The following is a 13,361-nucleotide window of genomic DNA, read 5'->3' on the forward strand; positions in this document are numbered from 1 at the left end:
TACAAAAACAATATACAACGTTTCATGAAAAGAAACATAGCTGTTACCATAGCTGCCTGGGAAGTGTGTGTGTGTTTGTGTATAAAATTACCCCAGCACATTATTCAAATTTGAGAATCACTGAAGTTGACAAAGCTTTCCTAGGCTGGTATCTGTTTAAATAATGGCATTTAGCAAAGAAGAGAGGCTGCTCTTAGCTCATCAAAACTTTGACAACCATATCACAGAGAACCGGAGTTTGTTTTGTTTTTTAAAGTACAGTTAATCATAATTTATCCTTGGTAAAATAACCGGGAGCCAAAATAATTTTACAAATTCTTGCCTCTTTAAAAAAAAAGAAAAAAGAGGCTCTTAAGCCTATTTACTTACCGAAGATTCCTCCCTAAGCTGAGGCAGGAGCTCCTCTGGTTTAAGATCCAGGTGCTTGTTCTGCTGTTTACTGGGCCCTCCCCCCAACTGCCCTGGGGGCTGAGCTCCAAGAACAGGGGGAGTGTGGTGGTAGGTGAGTTCGAGGCTTACTTGGGTTTGGCCACCAGGGTGAAGGACGGAGGAGACAGAGATTGGGATATTTCCTCCTTCCTCTGGGCTGGATTTTCTAGCAGAGACTGGGTGGACCTCCACTACAGCTCCCAATGGCCCTTCCCCTCTTTGAAGCTCCAGCTACTTCCGGCTGTGCTAACAACTTCCTGCTTTGCTGATATGCCTTCCCCCAGCCAAGTAGCCCCTTCATTTTCCTCTCTTGAACTACCAGAATTAGGTTCTGTTTCCTGCAGGGACCCCAACTACTAAGTCCATGAAAAGAAACCCTTGTCTGGGTGTGGAGGGGGATGGTGATGTCCGGACTTGTGGGTTATGGCGGCCATCAGTCACATTAGTGCTGGTATTCCAAGGTATTGATGGGGTTTTGGAGTATAGGTGAGGTTGGGTGGGGTGAGGTCTGGAGCCTATGACCAAGAAAGAATTCTTTTTGTTTTTTTAAAATTTTATTTATTTATTTGACACAGAGAGACACAATGAGAGACGGTACAGAAGCAAGGGGAGTGGGAGGAGAAACAGTCTCCCCGCCAAGCAGGGAGCCCCATGCGGGGCTTGATCTACTGGGATCATGACCTGAGCGGTAGGCAGACGCTTAACAATGAGCCACCCAGGCGCTCCACCCACCCCAGGCCAAGAAAGAATTCTTAAGACATCTATGGTGCAAAATGGGGGTTATTAAAGCATGGGGATAGGACCCGTGGGTAGAAAGAGCTGCTGCCCCAGGAGGGTGGCTGATTATATACTACAGGGTTGGAGGAGGTAACGGGAGAGGGAGGTTTCAAAAGAACTTTCACATGCTAAAGAGGACCTACCATTGTCAAGTTAAGGTTGTTTTTTCTTCTAGTCAGGCATGAACAGTGAGACAGTTGGGAGCTTCCTAGAGGAACATTGTGCTCTCTGGGCTTCAAGTATCAGTCAATCAGCTGCAGATTATAAGGACATTGAACTGTATGTACATTCCCTTCCAGAAGCTAGACCATCTTGTAGATTGCTAAGACTTTTGTAAACTGAAGGAAGACTCCTGTCTTTCAGGATTGGGATCTCTGTAAGTTAACTATTTGTTTTTCCTTAGGGTAGCCAGGAGTACCTGAGGAATGCCACTTAAATCCCATGGCCGGGGGCGGGGAGGGGGTGTTGTGGGGTGTCAGCTTCTGCCTTGTCCTCAGCTTGCCTTCCCTTTATCAGTATGACTGGAAAATTGTATGACTGAGTTTGTAAAACCAATGGCCTAGAACCCGTACCTCCAAATTTGATTGCCTCCTCAAAGTTGACACCTTAGGATGCTTGAAGACGTATTTCAGCAATGGCTACCATGTTAAAGTATTCTGAGGTTGGTTGCTTGTTAAGATTTTCTTTAGTGTTCATAACCCGTTATTCTTAATAATGTTGGAAAATGGTCCTCCTCTGACGGCAGATTTGATTCAGATCAACAGGCAGTATCAACAACACATATTGAAAATTGGAAAGAATTTCATTATGTTTCTATGCAAATTTCACTGATTATTTTCAAAATAATCAGTGAAGGAAAAGAAAATTATTTTTCTTTTCTTTTAAGCCGCGATCCAATCAAGTTTCATAAATTGCTTTTGGTTGTCTCTTTAAGTGTTCTTAGAGATACAGAGATGTGAGTTTATGACCTTAATACTGGGACCCAGCATCCTGTGTACCATGATAAATAATGTCAATGAACCAGATGGGTGTTTAGTGAAGGTTAAGAATGTTCCAGGCATTGCAAAGGACACAACTTGCATATGGGAGGAGGAGATGAGTCAATCATTCATAAGGGCCATTAAATTGGTAAGAGCAGTCAGCAGTTTCCTTTTTCATGTTAAGGCACACAGAGCACCCTCTTTCCATAATGTCCTGGGGTAAACACAGGGAGTTCCTTGGGGGCTGTTTGGGGGCTCTGGCTGCCTCAGGTCCCTCCTCCTAAGGGCTGAGGGACCTACATTTGTATTATGGCAATTTTATGGCTTTCCAGTTTATGTCCCAGGGTATTCTTACTTCATATCTTTATCACGTTATTATTATTTTTTTAAAAGATTATTTATTTATCTTGTAAGGGCCTATTTAGCCAGAGCGATTCCATCTTGGATTAAACAGTCATTTTGTTGTTTATGCAGTAAAATTTAAACTGTCCCTGCCCCCCTTCCCCCAGGGGACTTACTTAAAAACAAGTCCCGGAAACCAGTCCCAGGTAACAAAGCCCAAATACAAGGGTGGGTCAGACCATCCTTGGAGACATCCAATCAGTGGGGGAGTGCATACTGTCTCCCTAGTTACCAAGGAGTATGGGCTCCCCCTTTGGGTGCCAATTCTGACCAAGGTGATAGGCTAGTTCAAATAGCTACTAGGGTAAACTGTAATTCAATTGGTCACTTATGTGTGACCTAGCATGACTGTGCAGCTTTCTCTGTGTGTTACAGTTTCATTGGCCACCTGTGCATGGCCATGCCCAACCACATGGCCTTTGCCCTCAAAAGCTAGTCTATAAAGCAGAGAGAGGTCGCCCTCTCTGTAAGAGGCGCAGCCCCGAACGTTCGGTTTGATTCTTGATGCTTGGTGCGGAATAAAGCTTTGCTTGACCTTCGTTTTGTATCAGTCTCGCTCCTTTAATCACGGACCCATTATTGGGGGACCTTTTAATCTGACAGAGAGAGAGAGAGAGATGGTGAGAGAGGGAAGCAGGGCGAATGGGAGAGGGAGAAGCTGTCCTTCTGCTGGGCAGAGAGCTGGATATGGGACTCCATCCCAGGACCCTGGAATCATGACCCAAGCAGAAGGCAGGTGCCCAAAGACTGAGTCACCCCGGCGCCCCTCTCTATCACTTTAGATAACCAGGCGTATTTCTAGATAACCCTACTTTAGAGTCTTGCTCCCCTTCAGCAGCCACCAATACTCATTAACCTGGAAAAACAAAGACAAAGATGGCCCTTTTTCCATGTTATTTATTCACCATCAACTAAGCTATATGAGGGGGATAAACAAATTAGCACAAACGTTTTGGGGAGAACCGGGTATATGAGTGGAAGGGTGGGATGTAAGCAGAAAATAATCTTATACACAGCTAGATAGAAGATTTACAGATATTCTTTAAAAAAAATAGTATCCTCTGAAGGTAATCGAGGAAGATAAAATCATGATGAATAAAATAAATTTGCAACTTATCATTATGTAACGCACAACAAAGGTCTCAGAAAATGGTTTGGATTTTGTCATGATTTACAGATACTCCTGTGATAAATATTTCCAACACAGAAAAATAAAGACTAACAGCAAGTAACAGATTTATACAATGCAGAGGGAAGTTTAACGCATGAAAATAGCTATCATCTGGTAGCAAAAATAGATTTATGCCCATGTTAATATCAAAATTAAAGACATTCAAATAAATTATGCTAATACATTGGAACTATTACTCCTAACATCATAAGAACAACAACTTTATTGCTCCTACTCACAACTAAAAGGTCGGAGAAAATTCTATGATAGCTTGAGGGCATAATATAACTCATTGAATATGTAGTAGGCCAACAGCAAGGTTCAATTGCCAAATAAAAACTTAATTCTTTTCTTTCAGGGTGGAGACTGCTTATAGCAGAACAAGACCACTCATCGTAAATCTGGAAAATAACGGATGAGGGACAGTCCTTGAAGCCCAAGCACGTGATTTACTGGAAGTAATTAAAAGGAGAATATAAGAAAAGCAGCAGCTCAAATGAAGTAAACATGAAGAGGTTTTTTGTTTTGTTTTGTTGTTTTTTTTTTTTAGCTTGTGTATTTTTCTCTTCCAGAGAGTCCCATGGGAAGCACACAAAGACTGTGGGCTGTTGGGGCACTCTAGCGACTTGATGGAGAACTGGACTGTTGTCCTAAAGTGAACTCGGCTGTTCAGTTAGTCCCGGAACCAGACTGACTTCTTGGGGGGTGAAGGGCTGGGAGAGCCTCAGTGGGATTCCGATGATTACATTTGACTCAGGGTAATACCGGCCTCTGCTCTGGGGCCTGCCGCCGAAGGGATCTGCTGTCAGGCCACACCGGACTGATCTGCTGTCAGGCCACTGCTGGACTCTTCCAGAAGGATCTCCTGCAGCTTGGGGTAATCGATAGTGGCCACAGGCACATCCGAAGTACAAGGTAGTCAACTGCCCAGAATTCCATTTTCAAGAATACATATGTAATTCACCATCAATTTGGGATAGAATAATCAGGAAGAATATGGAGGTTAAAGCAGGTATCTCAGATGGCACGGTGATCACAATTATTGGATTGGGATTTTCAAAGTCCAGAAAGCTGAATTCTACCCTCATTCTTCCCAAAGAACAACACGTTTCTCTTTTCTTTGCCTTAAAAATAGCAAAAGCCCTTGAGCTACAGATGAGATGGGGAGGTGCTATGGAGAAAAGGGACTGAAGGAGAAAAGAAACCATTTCCCCTTCAAGGTAGTTTTAAGACTATAATAACAGGATGCACCACTAAGCTATTTAAATTTTAGGAACGCCCTTTATAGGGCTGGTACTCCTGACCAGTAGCTTTTTATGAGACTGACGCGCTACCTGTTGTGCTAACGAGGCACCTGACCAGTAGCTTTTTAAATTTGCACATGGTTCCATATCCTATTCTAATTTATCTCCACTTGCATCTCAAATAAGATGACTACCAAGGTGGTATTTATGCTTGTGATTCCAAAATAAAGCATAAGATCAATTGAAATAGCGGGAGAATTAAAACATTTCCAGATACTGTATGACAAAGCTACAGCCATTCAGGCTGCCTGTCTTGCTTTTCTTGTGGTGGGTTTTTGTTTTGTTTTGGTCTTTTTTGAGCGAGCTTCTGGAGGAGGCCTATTTAGTAGTCAGTATTGCTCAAAGTCTGCATTTTCCTTCATAATGTGAAAACTAGATTTGGTTTTCCCTGGAGTCTCCTTAAATCTACAGAATGCTTCTTCCTGTGTGTGAGGAGAATTCGGATACATGCTTGAAAAGAAAAGAACAAAGCACATATGCCAAAGAATTGGACTGTGTCATCTAAACTGCTTAGAAATGGAAATGATATTCACATTGTATTCATCTTGATTTCCTGATATGGAAGGAACGAATGTAATATTTAATGAGCCATTTATTGTTTTTAAATGCTAATCACTTGCAGAGTCCAAAAGGCTACTGACCCACTTTAAATAACTCCGTTTTGAAAATGCAATGCTGTCCAACTACTTGTTTATTTGGTGTGACACTGGAAAAAATAATGCATTCTTTTTTTCCCATCACTTATTCTACTTTTCGTTCACAGAATTCTACACGCTCTGAAATTATTTAATTATCTGTAAGCGTTTTCTGGAGAAATCTTTTTACTACACCATTATACTTGATATTCCATAGGATTGTTATGGACATTAGACTAAAAGGCTTAAAAATTAGGCTTTGGTTTTAATGTAATCTGGGCAGAAGTTGGCTTTGCTTTGATAACACACTTCAACTACTGCACAAATTGTATTATTGTACATCAAAGTAACATATTTAAAAAGACAAAGTTTCCCCTTTTAGTAGTTGTAATCTGTATTATTCAAGACTGCTGCAAAACTCACAGAAGAGTAAAATGAGTAAGAGGAAAGTGTAGGAAAGAGGTAAGACAAAGCTTTATCAGAACACAACACAAAGAAGAACATCAATTCTCTACATTGTCTATAAGGCAGATGGTCAAACTTTTTATACAAGATCTAAAATATGGTGTTATTAAGAGGTAGAAAATATCAAAACAGTATTTAAGAAAAACGCATTATTTAAAATAATCCAATATTTTGCTAAACTTTTAGAAAGTCAAACTGTTGTGTGGAATGCACTGTATGTTTTAGGCTAAACTGGAACATCCCATACTCCACAGAGCTATGGTAAAGGGTGAGGAACCCAGGGGTGGGGGTGGGAAGCAGAAAATAGTTTAACTTGTCAAGAGTTCAGTTCTCACTAAGGAGAAATTTCCTACCATGTCTCTGGGATGCCACTATAGCATTTAATTAATGGGAATGTCTCAGATTGATGACAATTTCTCTGCATAACAGGGTACAATTTTGCAAAGAAGGCAATACACCTCTAGGGAGGGATGAGCTCAAATGCTTCCTCCTCTTCAGGAAGGCGCCGTATCTGTTCGATATTAAAAACATACATTCCACTACTCTTGTACCATCCTGCCAACCACCAAAATGCAAATGCAAATATTCTTCAGACTCCAGCACCAGCAGAATTGTTTCCTACCAGCCATTCCAGAGCCACTGGAGCCAAAAAGAGATCCGAGTTACCAAATTAAACTCGGGTAGCTTATGCATGAGTGAGTAACCTTGGGTATTCATATTTCTTAATGCACCTGGATAAATTTTTGTCTCCAACACAATTTTATAAGGCATAAATTTAATTTGAATTTTCCTAACCTTTGGAAAATTAGTGTTAAAGCTTCTTTTTTAACCCACACATTAACATTCAATCTTGCATTTTTATTAAATAGTTTATATATAAAATGAACTATCAAGGTGTTCTACATTCATATAAACAATTGTGATAACATTTGAAATTGTAAAGAAACCTATTGAAGAAAAGACATACTTTACTACTTACAATGCTAAGCTAAGCACAGGTGATCATTCTAGATAATTTCTTCTTCTAAATACATAGACACAGGTTTGTGGCTTCAGAAAGCAAATGCAGGATAAGTATAAGGATGTATCATTCTTCTTTCCTTTTTCACCATAAGACAGGATGGTCCAGTTTGGAAAAACCGAGATCTTTTCTAAGTTCCAAATAGGTGCCATTGCTCACCCAGGAGTCATCACTGGATTTCCTGTGAAGGTAAAAGAATTTCTTGAAAGCTCTAGAAAATATTGTCATATTCTCTCTTTCTCTTTCCCTCTCCCCATCTCCCCCTCTGCATCTCCCCCATACTCCCCCCCCACCACCACCACCCAGGGGCCTGGCTGTCATTCTCATGGGCACACAATATCCCTGACAGTCTCCTTTGGGGACCGTGAGGGACCAGGAAGCTTGGAAACCATTTTGTTACTCCTGACTTGCGTTTCTCAAACTTACAGGCTATGACAAATGGTGCTTCTGAGAGAAACATGGATAAGGGAAGAGTTGTCAGTGTATAAAACACGGCTGGGATGATGGCCACCATGTTGGGTGTGACTATATAAAAGCTAGGAATCAGCTGGGTTGTTCACAGCAAGTTCTAAGTTGACATTAAAAACAAAAGGAATTGGAAGACATAAGAGTGAGGAGAGCACAGCCTTGGTTCACTATTATTTGACTAGACAATATATTAAATAGATAAAAATTCCTAAGGTACAAAGGGGTGGATAGCTAAAAGTCTTCTTTCTATTCCCATCTCCTAGACTCCTAGTCCTTTTTCTTCAGAGGCAATGCTTCATTCTTTCAGAGAGATTTCACGCATGTCTGAGCGTGCATGCATACCCGTGCACACTCCACGCCTCCCATTTTTTACACAAAGACAGCCCTGTATGGCGTCCCACCCCTTGAGACTTTGACAGAACAATATCTACTGGAGATCATTTTCCATTGTCACAATAAGGTCAGCAAGCTATAGCCCAAGGGCCACATCCTGCCTTCTGCCTATCTTTGTATTATTGGTTTTTTAAAATTGAAGTAGAATTAATACACAATGTTTTATTAGTTTTAGGTATACAACATATTGAGTCAACAATTCTATACATGTCCTTCTATCAGTGGTCACCACTGGACATCTGCCACCATACAGTATTACAATATTATTGACTATCTTGCTTGTGCTGTTTTTCATCTCTGTGATTTTTTTATACTTAGATCCCCTTTAATCTTAATCCCTTTTTACTGGAACACCACCACATCCACATCCATTCACTTAACTATTGTCTATGGCTGCTTTTTATGCTGTGCAGGGGGCTTGGGCAGATACTACTATGACCCTACAGCCTGAAGGGGCACCTGGGTGGCTCAGTCATTAAGCGTCTGCCTTCAGCTCGGGTCACGACCCCAGGGTCTTGGGATGGAGCCCCACATTGGGATGCCTGTTCAGCGGGAAGCTTGCTTCTCCCTCTCACACTCCCCCTGCTTGTGTTCCCTCTCTCTGTCTCTGTCAAATAAAGAAATAAAATCTTAAAGAGGAAAAAAAAGACCTTACAGCCTGCAAAGCTAACAATATTTACCATTTATCTTTTATAGGAAACATCTGGTGACTCTGGCCATAAGGAATCCTGATTTTAAACAGTTGCATGATATTCCATTGTAGAAATGGACCACAATTTAACAGGTAGCTTACTGGTGAGCTTTTAGGAGGTTGTTTAAATCTCTAGCTAAACCAGACATATGTTAATAATAAGAAGGTAGGCCTGCAACAATATGTAATTTTGTATGCACATGAGTACAGTCACATTGAAAATTCCTGTAAATGGAACTGCTATGTCAAAGGTTGCATGTATTTCTAACTTTGTCTGATATTTCATGTTTTACGAAGCAAAAGGGGAGAGACTGCCTGTTTTCCTACACTCTTGGGGACATAGATTTTTGTCACACTGGTTTCCCTCTTCTGATAAAGGGATGTGTCTAAACTGGGCCAGTCTGCCTAGCAGACACTTTACTGTGACACAGAGGATCCCAGGTTGTCCCAACTGTAGTTTCCACATGGAATTCCTGACGCTTTCCTTGTTGCCACGTGCCTCTCGGTCACCTCTGTGCTAGGACCACTATGGCTCAGTGTTCTTGCCTCCTCTCCAGCCCCTTATTTGGCACATCTGATACTCTGACACTTTCCCAGACTATCCAGAGGAGAAAGAGCCGTGGCCAGGCGGCTGCAGCTGTGTTCCGTCCTTTCAAGTTCCATTCTAGACGGTGGCCACCACAGCCTAGGTAAGGTTTTGTATTTTACATTTAAATGTTAATTCATTTTCCACAGAGCTCCACAGCCTTTATGAAGTCACTTCTGATGCTTTCACATAGATGGAATCAATGCCTCTCCCTCCCTAGTTCTTGAGACAACTTAGTTACTTGCAAGCTTTAATGATCCTAAAAAACAGGGCAGTGAACATCTTTATAAATGTAGATTTCCCTGGTTTAAAAATGACACTGGGTGACTTATGAAAGAAAAAAGAGAACTGGCCTACTTAAGGGTATTTGTGAATATCTATCAACTGGTCAGTAAGTCAATAGATCAAAATAAAAAAAGAGGTTTGTTTGTTTATTTTCATCTATCCCTTTATCTATCTGTTGTCTTTAAAAGAAATAGTTAAAGGAGTCTTGTTTTTAAAATATTTAAATGCAACTGATGAATCATTGAACATTACATCAAAAACTAATGATGTACTATATGCTGGCTAATTGACAATAAACAAAATAATAAAGATAAATGAAATATATAAACAAAGTTCTGAATATTTTGGGATGAAACTCTGGCCAGTTGAATGATTTTCATTTGCTTGTAACCTGAGTTGGTGGAAATGATCAGAAGGCACCTGACAAAATCCACAATGACTCTAAAAACGTAAAAAAGCATTATATTTTGGGGATGAAACGTTACTTGCTGCTCTTTTGCTATTTTGCTATTTTGGAATATACAGTTACTTAATTGCTACTACTGCTGCTGTAAGATTAGTAGCTAACTCCTATTGTCCATTAAAACATAATGACAACAACAACAACAAACTAAACAGTAAAACCCAGGCTGCTCTGAAAATAAGACTGGGGTGGAATGGGCAGGGCAAGCCTCTGCTGCATGGGCCCGGTTTGTTTATTTTTTTAATGAACAAACAAAAAAGCCCCTATGGCCATACACAGCCCTGGCATGTAGGCAGGAAGGCTAGACCCCAGCCTGGGGCATCTCCCTGGGGCCTTCCGTAGAGCCCCTATGTTCCCCGGGCCCCTGTTTCTTCTCAGGTAATAAGAAAGAGGGGGTGAAGAGCTGATGCTCTCTGATGCCCTTCTAAATCCTGGAGTCTACTTTTAACAAGTCCTTTCATGGCAAGTTACTTTCAAAGGAAGAGTGAGTGTCCCAAATCCAAACTGGAGTGTTTTTGGAACTTCTGCAAACCGAGCATTAGACCACTTGCACGTTCCGTGTTCCAGAGGAGAGGTTTTAGGCCTCTGGAGCAAGAAAGACACCAAGAACGCTCACATTTGGGGAGGGGACACTCTTGTCCTCTTTCCTCCTATAGAAGCCTCCAGGGTCACCAGTCCCTAGGAGCCCCCGTGCTGGGCGTGCACACCTGAAAAACCGCGGCTGGTGCTCCACGCAGTTTTCTTCTAAGACCCGCCGCCTTTCTCTCTGCAGCTGTTCGATCCTCTGCTTTTGTATTTCAGCTTCTTCTATGTTCCCTTCCTCCAGGAACCTGGGGCAGGAAGGGGGGGAAACACGCAGGTTCCAGGATAACACCGTCATCATGACTACTAGAATGATGGGTCCAGAACTGGAGATTCCCTACCTGTAAGATCCCTCTCCAAGCCTAAAAGCAGTATTTTGCAGTAGTTAGGGAAGATACTCTTTGTGGAATTGGTGATTCATACAAGGTTCAAAAAATTGTATCTCTAAGAAGGAATCTGTCGCTTTCATCCCCATCCCTCATCCCACCAGCTTCCTCACCACGCCCTTCCGTGGGAGCCTTGGAGCCCATCAGACTGTTGAATCTCTGCTAGCTGGTAGGTTATGAATTCATAGGTCAACATGTTTTTAAAAATATGCCTTTCTTTCAGGGACACTGAGCACCTATTCATATGTTTGAGAGCTGCATTTCCTGTTTTGTGAACGGTTCATTTTCCGATGTCCATTTTTTTTAATGAGTTCATCTTGATTTCTGGAACCAATTCATTAAATGAATTGTAAATACACATTTCTGTTTGTCATTTAACTATTTAATTCTTGGTATGTATATATATGTATATACACATATATAAAAATATATAAAATATTAAACATATATACATATGTGTGTATATGTACGTATATACTTATGTGTGTGTGTGTGTGTGTGTGTATATATACACACTGTTTGTTTTTTTTTTTACTTTGCCACGAAGAAGGATTTTTTTCCTAAAATAAAGTCAAATATATAATTTTTTTTTCCTTTCTGGGTCTTGAGTCTTAAATAGGCCCAAGGACAGAGAATAGTTTCCATTTTACAGATTAAGAAACTGAGACTAAGAAGGTTTACACAGCATATTGCCAGCAAACACAGGATCAGAAGTTAGATTTTTATGTGCCAAAATAAGTGAAATCTGAGGGGTAAGGGAGCTGGGTGCTTCTCACTCTTCCAGATATACAGTAAGTTCTGTCTTGTTGTGTGCAATAGAACTCTTAAAAATTAACACATGTTTGGAGATTTCAATCAATTGAAATAAGGTGCTACTGAGCAATGACCTGGGTCCCTTCCTTTCATGACCTGAGTGCTTCAAGGCCCCCTGGGCCTCGACTCCTGATGACATTTGTCTCTCTTGGGCGCCTCTGGTGGGGTGGGAGTTGTCAGTAAGACTTTTCCCAACGAGTTTTACATCTCTGGGGATACAGATCTTTTACAAAGTGCTTACCTTTGGTCTGGCCTAAATCGAGTGTCCGTAGGTGGTAATAAAGACTTTGACAATGGATCCATTTCATTTAATTCCAGGGCAAACTGTGTGAAGCCATAATATTGCTCGTAGCCTTTTGGCATGGGATCTAAAAGAAAAAGAAATCATTCATCTCTAAGTTGCCTTTCATCTACATTACATCTTAATTCCTGCCTCTTTTTCATCCCAGACCAGCTATAATTTTTCTCTCTCAGCTCTAAATCCTGGCTAACAAACTGGTGGTGAATGTTCCTCTATAAATCTTTTTCTCTAGAAGTTTTCTTCTACCTACAAGGATAAGACCTCTTTTGTGTGGTCATATAGGGAATTTATGTAACACCATGAAGTTTTTACACTGTGTAAGCTATAAAAATAATTTTATAAAAATAAACATGTTAAAAAGAACTCTGGGTCCGTTTTTTCCTGACTAACAAGACTCTGATTCTGGAGAATCCATTTTTCATTTAAGAGATGTCAAATCCTCCTGGAACTCTGGCTAGTTCCTAGAATAGTGTTGAAGCCCTAGCAAGCGGTCAAGGTTATTCTTTTCTTACATGCCTGCCCTTCTTTCTACCAACTCTTTCCCTCTAAATCTTACACATTTAAATTTAAATCTAGTTCAGCAAAAGCCAGGAATAAACATGGGATTACACCAGCAGAAATGCTGCCTGAGGTGAAGGGCACAGAGAATATGGGACCAAAGGAAGTAAGGCTGCTGGCTGGCTGGCATTCTATAGGATGGGACCCTCGCTCTCTCCAGCCACAAATGTGTGTTATCATTCAAGCAAAGGGAAGAACACGCAAAGGTGATTCAGAGAACCTCTCGGCTGCCCTTCCCACCACAGGTCCAGACTACACAGGCCCAGGGGGGAAGGCAGCCTCCACCTTTCAAAGGGCGGGGCTACCGCAGAAGTTCTGACCTGCCTTGCTGCCACCACCCAGAGCCTTGGGAGCAGAGCCACTGCCCCCATGCATCCAGAGGGTGGGGCATCAAGCCAAAAAGTATCATCTGCTGTCTTAGTATCTAATGGCATTTTTCTTACTGGGTTTGGGACTTACCCGGTAGCCATCGCCCCTTTCTTCTTTCCTCTCTCTCCTTTTTGGAATGGGAATGTCTATCCTATGGGTGTCCTGTCATTATATGGAAGCACATTTTTGTTTCATGGGTTCAGAGCTGGAGAGGCTGGAGAATTAGACCTCAAGTCTCACCTGTACCTGATTTAGATAATATCTAGTTAAGAATTAGACTTT

At 41.3% G+C, this 13,361-nt stretch overlaps 1 protein-coding gene across 9 annotated transcripts in view; it reads right to left on the reverse strand.

Moving 5' to 3' along the window:
- Positions 1-2,084: 2,084 nt before the first annotated feature.
- Positions 2,085-13,361, reverse strand: part of OSBPL3 (oxysterol binding protein like 3) — a 179,534-nt gene continuing 168,257 nt past the window's right edge. For 8 of the 9 annotated variants that reach the window (XM_059171380.1, XM_059171386.1, XM_059171381.1 and 5 more), the window contains 3 exons: positions 12,093-12,219; positions 10,778-10,900; positions 3,468-7,365 (listed from right to left, as the gene is read on the reverse strand). In XM_059171380.1, coding sequence (XP_059027363.1) covers positions 7,269-7,365; positions 10,778-10,900; positions 12,093-12,219 — 347 coding nt within the window. In that variant the 3' untranslated portion in view covers positions 3,468-7,268. Of the gene's footprint in view, positions 3,185-3,467; positions 7,366-10,777; positions 10,901-12,092; positions 12,220-13,361 lie in introns of those variants that run through there. The other variant, XR_009352880.1, reaches the window with a different exon arrangement.

The sequence above is a fragment of the Mustela lutreola genome, chromosome 4 (genome assembly GCF_030435805.1).
Source record: "Mustela lutreola isolate mMusLut2 chromosome 4, mMusLut2.pri, whole genome shotgun sequence".
Classification (NCBI taxonomy): Eukaryota; Metazoa; Chordata; class Mammalia; order Carnivora; family Mustelidae; genus Mustela; species Mustela lutreola.